Consider the following 12,931-nt stretch of genomic DNA (forward strand, 5'->3'; position numbering starts at 1 on the left):
GTCCCAAGCCAGTTCTTAACCATCGCGCCACTCGGCCGGCCCTTGATGATGTTTTATTGCAAGTATTTTCACCAATTTGTCCTTTGCCTTTTAATTGGTTTTCTTGCACAATAGAAAGATTACATTTTAGTATTATCAGATCTCTCTTTTGTGTGTGATGATTTGGGAGGCAGTTTCTAAAGAGTTCGAAGTTGCTGGCCAGTTGGTGCTTCAGTGCTCCTTAAATGTGCAGCCACAAAGGGCAGGAACTGTAAATGCAGATCTGAAGCCTGGGGAAGGAGTTTAGGATTGGGGGTAAACATCTGGTTGTCACCTGTCTAGAGCATCATGAAAACACCGGTGCAGATGAATTCTTCTACAGCAAGAAAGGAGGTGGAGAAAGGAAAAGGAAACTGTTGGAGCAGCTGTATTTGGGGGGTGAGAAAAGTAGACTGAGTTAGCAAAGCTGACATAGAAGACTGACCAAAGAGAGAAGAGGATAATCAAAAAACCCTCGAAGTCCGAGAAGGAAAGAGATAGAAGGTGATGGAGAACTGGTTAAGTAGCATGGGGCCTGGCAAGAAAAACCAATGAAAAGGTCAGATTACAAGAAACAGAGGAGTAGAAAGGTGAATAGGCCAAACTTTTTTCTATTTGATTCAATGAGCACCGTCGCCAAGACCACACAAACATATTAAAACAAAACACAAAATCCTACCTGTATGTACAAAGTGATCTTGTATCCTGTATAGTTTCCTTATGCCGTCCCTAAATTACACTACTGTAATGGTTTTGAAAAGTTCCATAACAATGAGCAAAGGAAAACTTTTGTAGGGAATTCACACTCAACTTTAATACCCTCTCTGTGCCTAGGAATGATACTAACGGGCCAGTGCTTCACCTTAGGACATTGTATCATAAAAACACTAAAAGTTACTTACCTGGCTTCAGTGGGGTAGGGAACTGGGAACTGGGTCTGGTCTTTCTGTATGCATTCAAAATTGAAGTTGTGTAAATAGCCAAGATAGTAAAAAGGGGGGAAACATGGGAGAAGTGAGGTCACTTGGGAGTCAGAAATGTGGTGTAGACGAATGAGTGACCTGAGATCATCAGAACTGAGAACAACCTCGCCAGAGGGATGGAAATGGGGTTGCCCCCTCTCCTCCTCCCCTTGTTTTGTTTCTTATCCCTGTGATTTATGTGCGGACAGTAACTGCGCATGCTCTGATAACATACCCTGCGTTGTCTGTATTTGTTTTTCCCTGTCAGGGAGCAGAAAGAAAAATCCGAGATGAAGAGAGGAAGCAGAACAGGAAGAAGGGGAAAGGCCAGGCCTCCCAAACCCAGTGCAACAACTGTGAGTGCCTTGGAGAAGGGGTGGGCTCCACAGGGTCCATGGGGGAACGAATGGAAAGTAGTGAACTGCAGGTAAACCTCCAGCCATGCAAAGGATAGCTTGCTTTTCCCTAGCAGTGGAGACAGGTTGACCTGTCCCTGTGAAAAGCATACAGATTCAGTGATCACAGTGTTTGAGCTAGGAGAGACTTTGTAATATCATGGAGACCAATGCTTTCCTTCTACAGGCAAGGAATCTAGGACACAGAGAGGGTCAGGAGGATGTGAGGGGACCGGAACTCTGCCTCAGGAGGGCTCACTCCAAGTGAGCTTTTTCTGTTGGTTTGGCAGAGGGAGAGGCGGGGGCCTCTACAGTGTGTTCACGTCTGTGGCATTTGGAAAGCTTCGTCGGAGCAAGTCCTGAAGTTTAGCTGAGACCAGACCTTACAGTTGAGAGTTCTTAATTCTGCATAACCCTCTCCTTTTTGGGTTTTCGATCATGTCCAGCCTCAGATGGGAAGTTGGCGGCGATACCTTTACAGAAGAAGAGTGACATCACCTATTTCAAAACGATGCCTGATCTGCACTCGCAGCCTGTCCTCTTCATTCCTGACGTCCACTTTGCAAACCTGCAGAGGACAGGACAGGTATGACCTACCTGCTAAGAGCCATTCATCTGTGAGGCTGGTAGGGCCTTAAGATAAAATCACTTCAGGCCTTAAAAATAAAACCCACACCCCATGCCTTCAACAAAGAATCAGGCGTTCTCTACAGAAAATAAGATTTTTATAGAAAGGAATGTCTCAGAGAAGGAAGCTGACTTACTAAGGGGAAGAAGAAGAGAATGAGCTGGCATTAGCGAGCTGTTGACAAAGCAGTGAAAGAGGAAGAAAGTAAGAAGGCTGATAACCTACCTGTAAGTTTTGTTGTTTTAGTTTTGTCATGTGGGATTAGCCTGATGAAGTAGAGCTCCACCTAATGGTGGGAAATTGAACTGCGGCTATAATTTCATAAAGGAGCACAAGAAGAAAAATGCTGTGATTAAATAAACCCTGTTAATAGTTTTTCCCATAGTAAATTAACAGCTCCCATTGGGTAGGTAAGTAACTTTACACTGAAAGGAAAACGGGATTGTAGGCAAGCCTTTTTTTAAAAAAACAATTCCTGTCTTCTAAGTATGTCTAGAGGTGAAATGAAAGAGCTAATATTGAAATAACATATGCATCTAATAATTAACTCATTGTGGTAGCTCAAGTTGATGGAATATTATGGGGCCACGAAAATTATAATTATGGAAACTATGTAGCAACATGGGAACTACTTATGATAATGTTTACTGAAAAAAAGTGTTCTATACAGCGATTCCAAATATATATTTGAACTTGAAGGGAACAAGAAAAATTATAACACTTTATGAGTAGGGTTATGATATATGGATGAGTTTTTTCTTCTTGTTGTATCTTTAGTATTATTTATTTTATGTGATAAAGATGTGTGAAAAAAATAAAAAAAAATAATTACTTCCTTAGCATTAGCCAGAATTGTCTTTCACCAAACCTGCTGAGTTTCGGTGAATCTTGCATTGGTTAGTTTTCTTTTAAACCCAAAGTCCTTTGAGGAAAGGTCTGTTTTGAGAAATGGGGGCATAATGATGCACTCATTGGATTTGACCTTCGGCTGAGAGGAGAAGTCAAAATTGGCGTCACTTTCTCTGTTTGAGAATATTTTGTCTGGGCCGGCCGAGTGGCTCAGTTGGTTAAGAACTCGCTCAAGAGTTTGAGCTCTGATCAATAGCGGTTCGAGTCTAGCCCGAGCTGAGCAGCCGCTGAGCTACCAACAGGTAGCAGGATGGCTCAGCTAAAAAAAAAAAAAAGAAAAAGAAAAAAAGATGTACATGAGAATATTTTGTCCCCTAGTGTTGTTTTTGATGTATATGAGACATAGCAGTTATACAAGCAGGGCTTCTTGTTGATGCTATGACACAACATGGTGACAAAACACCCATAGCTTTTTCTCAGAACGCATTCCTCTCAAAACTAATTTAGCATTCCCATCTTGTCTAGTTGATAGGCATAAGGACACAAAAGGGAAAGGAAGAATGTTATGATTTATCAAGATATGAGGGCCCGCACCAAATTTTATTGTATTTTTTAATTCCCAGGAACATGGTGGTGATTTGCGTATTGACAGTCTTTGTTGCATGAGATTTTATGGAGCCAGGTTTTCACACCTGAGAAGAGGGGAGAGTTGAATTAAATTGCTCTTATTGTTTCTGTCATGATTCTGGCTTCAGCTCCATGACAGTCTGACCTATTATTCTCTTGGCAACATTTCTCTGAAATGTAAAAAGCTGTAAATAAACTTTAGGACAAAAAGTGACCCAACCTGGCTTCTCCTGAGGCTCAGTCTTCCGGCCTCACTTGCCCCCCTGTGTCCTGGGCTGCGCTCCTAGCCTGTGGCTGAATCAGAGGGAGAGCGCAGCCTCTATAGTTAGTTGGTTTTAGCAGCTGCAAAGCAGCCACATCAGCCCCCGCCCCCAGGCCATTGCCATCCTTCCTGGGAACCACCCTCTCAGAGCCCCGGGCCTTTCCCTGTGCCCTTGGACTAAGAACTAAGGAGTCAGTGGGGGAGCCTGCCTGAGCTTCAGGCAACAAAGACACACATTCAGCTGTGCCCTGGAACCATGCGGGAATATGCTGTGGCTGGTCAACCTGCTTGGCGGAGGAAAGGCGCACCTACTATGGCTGTTGGTTCTTTAAAAGCTGCTGTTTCTTAGAAGAGCTAGAAGCGTAGGAGACGGGTCCACCAACAGGAGGGAAGATGGTAGTGCCATAGGATTCGAAGTGGACATGGGGCAGGAGTTGGCAGGTGTTGACATGCAAAACAAGAACCAGCAGTGGCAGGTCAAAAAAGATGGGCCGGTTTTACCATGGGGGTTGGGGTGGGGGAGGGGAGGGAGACAAGTGAGAGTGTGCTGCCCAATGGCCACTGCAGGCGCGAGTCTTGTTAGAACCAGCCACGTCGCAGCTCTGCCCAACTGCAGGGCGGGCAGCCCTCTAGTTCACAGTCCGCGAGATACACTTAAGCCATGCTGATGGCTCAGCAGCCATGGTGCAGTGACTCTTAGTCACCCAAAGACACAGAGTGGGGAGTGGGGATTTTCTCTGTAAGCCCACATGTACCCTCCTCCCGCGTGATCTCACTGACTCACATGTGGGTTGGAATATCCATCAGACAATTATCAAAAACTAATACGAGGGAAGGAAGCCACTGCGCAAGCGCTGTGGAGACCTTCGGCCTCCTCCTCCTCACAGAACAGCCCTGTTATTTATTCACTGCAGCTTTTGTCTGGAATTCCTTTAAAAACGAGGGATAAGGGAGCCTGGGGAGAAATGTGGGATTGCAGAGCCATCCTCTTTCTGGATAATACTCTGCAGGTATCTGCCTTCCTCAAAGCCCTTGAACCCAAGGAGGGCACTGCTCCTTTCTCACACCATCAGAAACAGTCTCCCCAGTTTTGGTTGGTAAGCAATCTTCCGCCAAATCACAGGAGTTGCTGGTAAGAATTCAGGCTCCCAAGTTCCATTCCAGGTCTTTGGAATTAAGCTCTCTGAAGGGTGTTCCAGGAATTAGCGTTTATGACAAGGTCTCCAGATATTTTTTATGCATGCTAAAGTTTGAGAAACAGCCTCGAAAAATTAAATTAGTGCAATGAATCCTACAACTGACAAGGAAGAAACCGTGAGTCATTATGTGAGAGGAAGAGAAGTCATGATGCAAGCACAGTGATAGGGACCGTGTAGTGGAGGCCATTCAGGAGGGCCAGAAAACACGTAAGAGAAGGCCGCTTCCATCTTTGCGTTACCAGCCAACTTTGCGGAGAGCTGTCCCTTACTCTGCCATATAGCCAGGCAGGGCAGCTGCATAATGCTACGTTTAGAGAATCCAGCAAAACACAGGCCAACGTCAGGAACTTTCCCCCGCAAAATCCAGTTGTGTGGTCAGTACTGCGACCCAGGCTCCCTCACCCATGGGGGTCATTGTCAATCCATATGCATCTAGATGGACGGTCCCGTTTCTAGTATATCACAACGACAGATGCTCCACGCTGAAACTTGGGCTGCTGGGGAGGGAACATCTTACCTTCATTGTTTTCTGTTTAAGAAGAAACAAAGTATGCAATACAACAATAGACATAAAAAACTTAAGAGGGAAAAGTTCCCTGTGGAAATCTGAGCTAATGACTAGAATGACTCATTCTCAAAGAGTTCCAGGTAGCCAGCTCTGTTATATAACTCAATCTAGGCTTGGCGGGGCCCCAGGAACCACTAAGAGCCTTTGAGAGTGTTTGTAGGGAGGCTGTCTGTCTAGGCACAGCTGTTTCTCTCCCAGGTGGCTGGGGCAGGACAGTGACAAAATGTACTAGAACTAGAGGCAACTTTTGAAGTTAATATGTTAAGTGTCCAATACTAACGTGGGTATTATTCTTTTCTCAAATGAAAATGTTCCTAAAGCACACCGATAAAGCTCATGAAAGATCCACAATTAATTTTTATAAATAATTGGGCTAAGAGGACTTACGTACATAGTGGATCCCCTCTGGCTTTCTCTTGTTGTTTTATAAAATAATGAGAATGCTTCACACTTGCTTTAATTCTGATTCTGCTTGAGGCCATGCTGACCATCTAGCGTTTTTTCTCAAAGACCTTTCTTTGGCCATTCAGAATACCGATGCTGGATGCCAGGGTAACCCAGGCCCCTCTGGGGAATACACGGAGGTCTGGGGTTAATGTTGCACCGCCATGGGACACTTTTGCTCCCCTCCCGTCACCTAAGCACCTTGCCTGGTGTCAGCTCACCTGTGGATCGGATGGGATTGCCTAGTCACAGGCCCTGCTGTAGGGCCTTTCTAAACAATGATTTTTAGATCCTGCTAAAATATTCCCTTATCATCAAAAGCAAGATTTGGCTTAGGGCTATAGGTAATCTTACCAGACTGACTTGAACTGGAAATAATCAGATTTCCAATTTTGTATTAAAATATAAGAATTAACCCTAGGGAGACTGTGAGGAGGTTAAATTTGTATTTCCTTAGACACACTCACACACACACACACACACACACACACACACACACAGCATCATTAAATAGATTCGTCTTTTTTATGAGACAGTGTAATGCCTTAGGAAAGTCTGTGCATCACGTAGTATATTTCCATTTCTTGTCTAGGACCTACAGTAAGCCTATTGTTTTGTTCCACAGGTGTATTACAACACGGATGATGAACGCGAAGGGTAAGACACTCAGCTCCTTTACTGAAACACTCAAAGTCAGTAGCAATGGCTCTTTGAGCAGTGGGTAACTGCGGGCGAGGGGTGGGACCTTCCTCTCAGCTCCAGACTCAGGGCTGAGAGATGCTTGATTTTGGGCAGTGTCTAAGGAAGGCTGGGGGAATACTGTTCTCCTTCCAAACCTTTCTTTCCCCCTCTCTCCTTCCTATGATCTGCCTTTGAATAACTAGCTATTTTTCTAAGTGACACAGCTCTTCAATTCCACCTTTTTACCTATAATCCAGTTACTGAAATTTCTTTTTGGCCCCAACACAAGATCAAGCTGAACTTGAGGCAAGAACCAAGAAGGCAGCCTGCCCTTTCAGTGTTCCCTGGGTCCCCCGCGCACACCTCCTGAAGTCCTCACGCTGGAAAGTGAGCCGGGTGGGCTGTGGTGAGGCTGGTCTGAGTGGGAACTGGGAAGGCTGAGGAACTTTTCACTGTCCTGGGGATTGTAGGTAAGAGAGGGTTTACCTAGGATCACCGAAGGCTCTCGGTGTCTTGCACATCAAGTCTGCATAGCGCTTTCTATCCAGAGCTCATTTTATAGACACCTAGAATTTTAGATCCGAAAAGGAATTGTCAAGGTCATTTAGCTGACCTGCTTTTTTAAAGTCTTATACCACGTCCTTGAGAGGCCAGCTTTTCCTTGAATATTCCCACTGATGGGAATATTCTGAATATTCTCACTGTGTGTGAGGTAGCTCATTAACTGCGTAATTCCAACCCTCAGGAAGTTAGTTTGTTGAAATGATGTCTGCCTTCTTTTGGCTTCTACCAATTGGCTCTTGTTCTGCTGTCTGGATCAGTCTTATCCTTTTTTTTGCCATTCCAACATAATTTTACTCTCAACATCCTAATTTCTCCTCCAGGGGATACTACCAAATGTGTTAATAATCTCCTTAAAATGGACTCTCAGAAAGAAATGTGTTCATAATCACATGAGTTGGAGATTATATTGGGATAATTTCTTCTTATGACCTAGATGCTGTTTTTCTCCTAAAATAATCTACAACTACATTCATCTTTCAATATCTACATTATATTTCATATGTGTAATAAAGTCTTGGTTTGCATGATGTGTATAATAACTAAAATCTAGATCACTTTTTTTTTTCAAACTATCGTCAAACCAAGGCTTCCCTATTCTTATGTAATTAATATAGTTACTTCTAAAATATTTTGAGGTGAAGTAAGTGGGGCAGATGTGGCTGAGTTCATTTCCTAGAGCAGAGGTGGCCAGTCTGCAGCCCGAGGACCGAACCAGGCCCCACCGCCTGCGGTTTGGTTGGAGCTCAGCCTCATAAATTCCTTTATATCTGGTCTGTGGCTGCATTGCTGCTACCACAGCAGATTGAGTAGCTGCAGCAGAGACGATGTTGCCTGGAAAGCCTAAATGTTTACTCGTCTGGCCCTTTACTGAAAAAGTGTGCCACTTTCTATCCTAAAGGATAGAGAATCTCAAAGGAGTCAAATGTCTCCCCAGCTTGTTAGGAGCAGAACCGTGTCCAGGAATCTGACCTCTAAAGTCTAAGTTCTAAATTATCTAAATACCTAATTATATTGTTCTTTTTATCTTGGCACATGGTAATACATTGCCAGTGGTTGGAGTGACCAGAAGTGATTAGCACTATCAATGCTAATCTGTTATGCACATATTTTACAAGGGACAGTGTGGCGTCATGGAAAGAACATTGACTCTGGGCTTGGGAAGCCCACATTGCCCTCCTGGGCTGCCAGGTACTGATGTGAGGCCTTGGGCAGGTCCTTGTCCTCTGGGCTTCAGTTTCTTCAATTGCAAAATGAGGATTTTGTATAAGATGACCCGTAAGATCCCACCTAGTACTAACATTGTGTTATTCTCATGGGGAAATGTAACATGAGTCAGAAGTGCCTGAGACCTGGAGCTGCTTCATGCATAGACCTCACTTAATCTACCTCAGCCTTAATGGTCCTTCTTTGCAAGTTGGCAACATTTAGGTGGCCAGTTGACCGACTTCTAACTCTTTTGGCTTGGCCTCGCTATAAAAGTTACCCTCTCTTATAGCATAATCTTGAGGCCCGAGCCTGAACCTCTATTCTTACTCTAAGTAGAGATCAGTTGAGCAATATGGGTGACTGTGGAGCCTCAGTGCTAACTTATAGTAGGTATTTGGCTTTTGTTATATGTAAAAGTACATTAACATTCATTGGATACCTTGGCTTGGCGCTGCACTAAGTGCTTTATATGCATCATTTCATTGAATTCTCCCGAAATACCCATGGGAAAGATGCTATAATTACCTCCATTTCATAACAAGGAAACTGAAACTTTAAGAGGTTAGGAAACTTGTTCTGGTCACACAGCTGGTAAATGATAGAGGCAGGGTTTGAACCCAGGCCTAGTTGCACCCCCGTATCACCTGCTTTTAGCCATCATGCCCCATCACCCACCCCTCTTAATTCTTCATCTGTGGCTGCCAAGGAGGCGTGAAGAGATAGGCCCTCATTGTGATAGGTTTGTGCCCATGACAAAGGCACATTTTTGGCTCATCCTTTGGAGTGTAGGACCCTGATTGTGACAAGCCCCGATGAGTGTACCTGGCAGAGGGGGTCAGTTCACCTAGCCCCGAGGAGGGCCACCTTCACTGGCATTTGCATAGCTTCCATCAGGACTGTCTCTTGCCAGCTCTTCACTCTCCCTGCCAGGCATAATCACTTTAGTATTAAAGCATCTAATTGACTGTTTGAGAGCATCATTCACACAACCACCAGCTGGGGGAGATAGCCTCCCGTGGCACACAAGAGCCCTTCTCCCTGCAACTCCAAAGCCAGAGTGGTGGTCAGACAAAGACTTGTTTCCAAGTAGGAGAGCTTTTCAGCCTGCAGGGCCAGCAAACCCAAATGCAATTAAAGAGAGAAACTAGAGAAAATTAACGTGAGGTGTAATGCGGGGGTACAGGAGTGGGGGCAATCATTAGCCTAAACCTAAACTTAGGCTCAGTTTTGTTCCTGCCTCCTTGTCTAATGATAAAGTAAATATTTGGGGTGACTTGAAGTGCTGAACTGGGGATCAACAGACCCCACGCAGGTTTGCTTTGTAGGCAGGTGATGCAACAGGTAGATACAGAGGCTTTTGGACACTGGTTCTCAGCAGCAGTCTTCCTGCTGCCCTTGGGAATTGCCTGGGGAGTTAAAAGATATTCGTGAATAGGTACCACCCCTATGAATTTTTATTTAATTGGTGTGGCGTGCAGCTCAGGCATGGGGGCTTTAAATAGCCCCTAGATTATTCTAATGCTCAGCAGCATTTGAGAACCACAGCTCTAGAGCCAGTCAGCCATGATTTGAACCTGGCCTTGACTTTTTACAAGCTCTGTGACTTGAGATAACAACCTTAAGTATCCTCAGTTTTCTCATCTAAAAATAGCAAATAATAATACCTATGTGCAAGAGTTATTAGAAGCATATAAGCATTAATCTGTAAAATGTCCAGATAGATACATGGAAGGTGCTTTTAAAAAAACGAATCAAAGTTATTTTTATTGTTAAGATTCCTTTTCAGGCCCTGAATAAATGATACTTAATTGAGAAATGGAAGAGAGGGAGGTGAAGAAGAATAGAAAGAGCAAGCCAAACAGAAAGAATTTTGTATAGAGCATAGACCCTTTACCAGAGATTCGTGAATAGCTCTTATGGGAAAGAGAGAAGGGCTTTAAACTTCCTGAAATAGTATGTAAATTGGTATGCGTACGTCATGCACAGTGAGAAATTCTATTTCCGTTATTTCTGGGGGTCTGGTCTCCATCTATATCTAACTTCTAGTTCCTAGAAAACCCTTGCTGCCTTGATCCTCTGTCCACAATGGTCCTCACTGAGGTCTCCTCTGATCCAGCCTGCTATGAAGTCCCTTTAAGCTCTATGGCTTCTGCCATGCATTTGGGGCATGGGAATCCTTGGTGAGTTTGGGCATTCCTGTGTTTGGAGGACAGTGGTTTCCCTCCAAGATCCTGCCACCTCCATGGGATGCTGCTTGGGACCCTCAGACCTCTCTCCAAGACCTACTCTTATCTCCTTGCTTCTTCTCAAAGGCATACCTTGGAGCCCCCTTGTGGAATGTCCTCAAAGGCTGAGACTTTAGGAAAACAAATGCCAGAAGAAGACAAAGTTGGGAAGGGCAATCCCATAGATTGGTTCCATCCCAGTTCAGAGTCAGCTCCCCAAAGTGACTTCACTCATCAGGCTGAGTGACTCCAGCAAAAGCCCTGCCTTTCCTTTTGCAGGAGGGAGGGTCCTATAGATGCTACCAGACCAAACCATAAATCTGGTTACAGTGTTGCTGAGAAAAAGAGGCGGTTGGATGTTCATCTCTGTGGAAGTCAACACTTCTCTTAAAGGAGTAATTTCCCAGAGAACCAAGCACTTTGCTTTGGTTCTCAGGGATGCTAGGCAAACCATGAGGTAGGGTATGGTGGGCTATGTTTTACCACATATACATGAATGTAAGGTGATTACAAATATAGGGAGATTTCCCCAGTTTCCCAAAGAGAAGTTGAAAACATAAGTTAAAGCTTTGGGCCAACTTGAATGTGTAAATCTTTATGGATATAGCCAAAAGTGTCAGTGGTCTACTGACACTTATTTTGTTAATTTATTTGCACACACATTTAAAGAATAACATATCATTTAGAAATACCTGCTTTATGATACACTTTAATTCAAATTCTTCACAATTCATCTCAGCATCTTTCTCATCACTAAAGTTTCTTTTTGTTGTCTCATACTGTTTATTAGGACAATTCTTCACTACCATCAAAGTTGAGATATATCACTTTTGAAATCCATATATATGAGATTGTCCTCAGAAATTTAGCCCAAGCCACACATATTGATTCTGATACTATTAGAAATAGTTACATAAGTGACTGCCACAATCTTGCCTTCTGTTTTTAAATTTGGTTTTTAATTAACCATTTTATTTTGAGATAACATGTAATTGTAAGAAGCACACCCTCTTTTCAATTGATATATTTTTATGTTTTATATTTGATATTGCATTTAAAAACCCACCCAGGAATACCCAAATCTGTACCAGACATGCAAAGGAAGTTTTAAAAATATGTAAGGGGATGAAAATCATTTTCACCATCTCTCATAGTCACAGATTTTCATCAGTTTCTTGCATTAGTACCAGTTGTTCTTGTTTGCATACTAGTTTGCCATTTTGCAAATTGGAAGACATAAGCTTAAGGCTTTTAAAACTGAGCTTTACCTCTTTTTATAAATTTAACCTGTATTTATCCCTTCTTTTGCTCCATTCCTTCCTTTATGTTTTGTTTCTCTATGGAACCCTTTTCTTACTGCCTGAAGAACTTTGCTTAGTATTTCTTTTGCTTTGGAACTTCTTGGCAGAGAATTTTGTCATTGTTTGTTTGTTGTAAATATTTTTATTTTGAAATCACTTTTGTGGCTATTTTTGCTAGACACTCCAGGTTGGCAGTTACTTTCTTTCAATTTTGGCTTTCATCATTTCTGTTGAGAAGTAGGGTGTCTTATTTTTGCTCCTTTAAATCCCTTTCTTCCTTCCTTCGTAGTTTTTGGAGAGGCTGCTTTCAAAAATTTGTCTTTCTCTTAGGTTTTCAGATTTTTTACTATATGTTCCTATATCTGGGTTTTATTTGCATTTTCCCCCCCACTTGGTATTTTATAGCATTTACTGAACATGTGGGTTGATCTTTCATCAGTTTTAGGACATTCTTGGCTGTTACCTCTTCAAATAGAGCTTCTTTCCTCCTTCTACTACTTTTAGACTTTAAATGTATAGTCAACCTTTTTATTGTGCTCCAATGTTTTTTATGTTCTTTTCTGAAATTTCCCCTTTGCTCACCATGCTTCAATCTGGATATTTTCTATTGATCCAACTTTCAAATTCTCTCTTCTGCTCTACTTTTAAACTCATCTATTGATTTCTTAATTTAAATTATTCCACTTTTTAGTTCTAGGATTTCCACTTAATTGATATATTTATTTTTTACATGTCTTATTATTTACATGAACATAATAATCACAATTGTTTTTAACTTAAAATCTTATAACTCAAATAGTTGTGCTATAACTGTGTTATCTCTGGGTCTGTGTCTATTGTGTATTAGTCCTGTTTATTAGTTTATTAGTGTATTTGATAAAACACTGATTGAATGATGAAAAACGATGATATAATTATGGAGACTCTGGATGACCATCTTTTTCTCTTGTGAAGGTTTTCCCCTTCTTCTGGAGTGAGTGCAGATGACCACGAGTCAGGGGC

At 42.7% G+C, this 12,931-nt stretch overlaps 1 protein-coding gene across 3 annotated transcripts in view; it reads left to right on the plus strand.

Moving 5' to 3' along the window:
* The window catches only part of GRHL2 (grainyhead like transcription factor 2), a 210,464-nt gene that overhangs the window by 160,429 nt on the left and 37,104 nt on the right, over positions 1–12,931 (plus strand). For all 3 annotated transcript variants that reach the window (XM_019642549.1, XM_019642550.1, XM_019642551.1), the window contains exons 10-12: positions 1,249–1,336; positions 1,822–1,961; positions 6,578–6,609. In XM_019642549.1, coding sequence (XP_019498094.1) covers positions 1,249–1,336; positions 1,822–1,961; positions 6,578–6,609 — 260 coding nt within the window. The remainder of the gene's footprint in view (positions 1–1,248; positions 1,337–1,821; positions 1,962–6,577; positions 6,610–12,931) is intronic.

The sequence above is a fragment of the Hipposideros armiger genome, unplaced genomic scaffold (genome assembly GCF_001890085.2).
Source record: "Hipposideros armiger isolate ML-2016 unplaced genomic scaffold, ASM189008v1 scaffold_70, whole genome shotgun sequence".
Taxonomy (NCBI): Eukaryota; Metazoa; Chordata; class Mammalia; order Chiroptera; family Hipposideridae; genus Hipposideros; species Hipposideros armiger.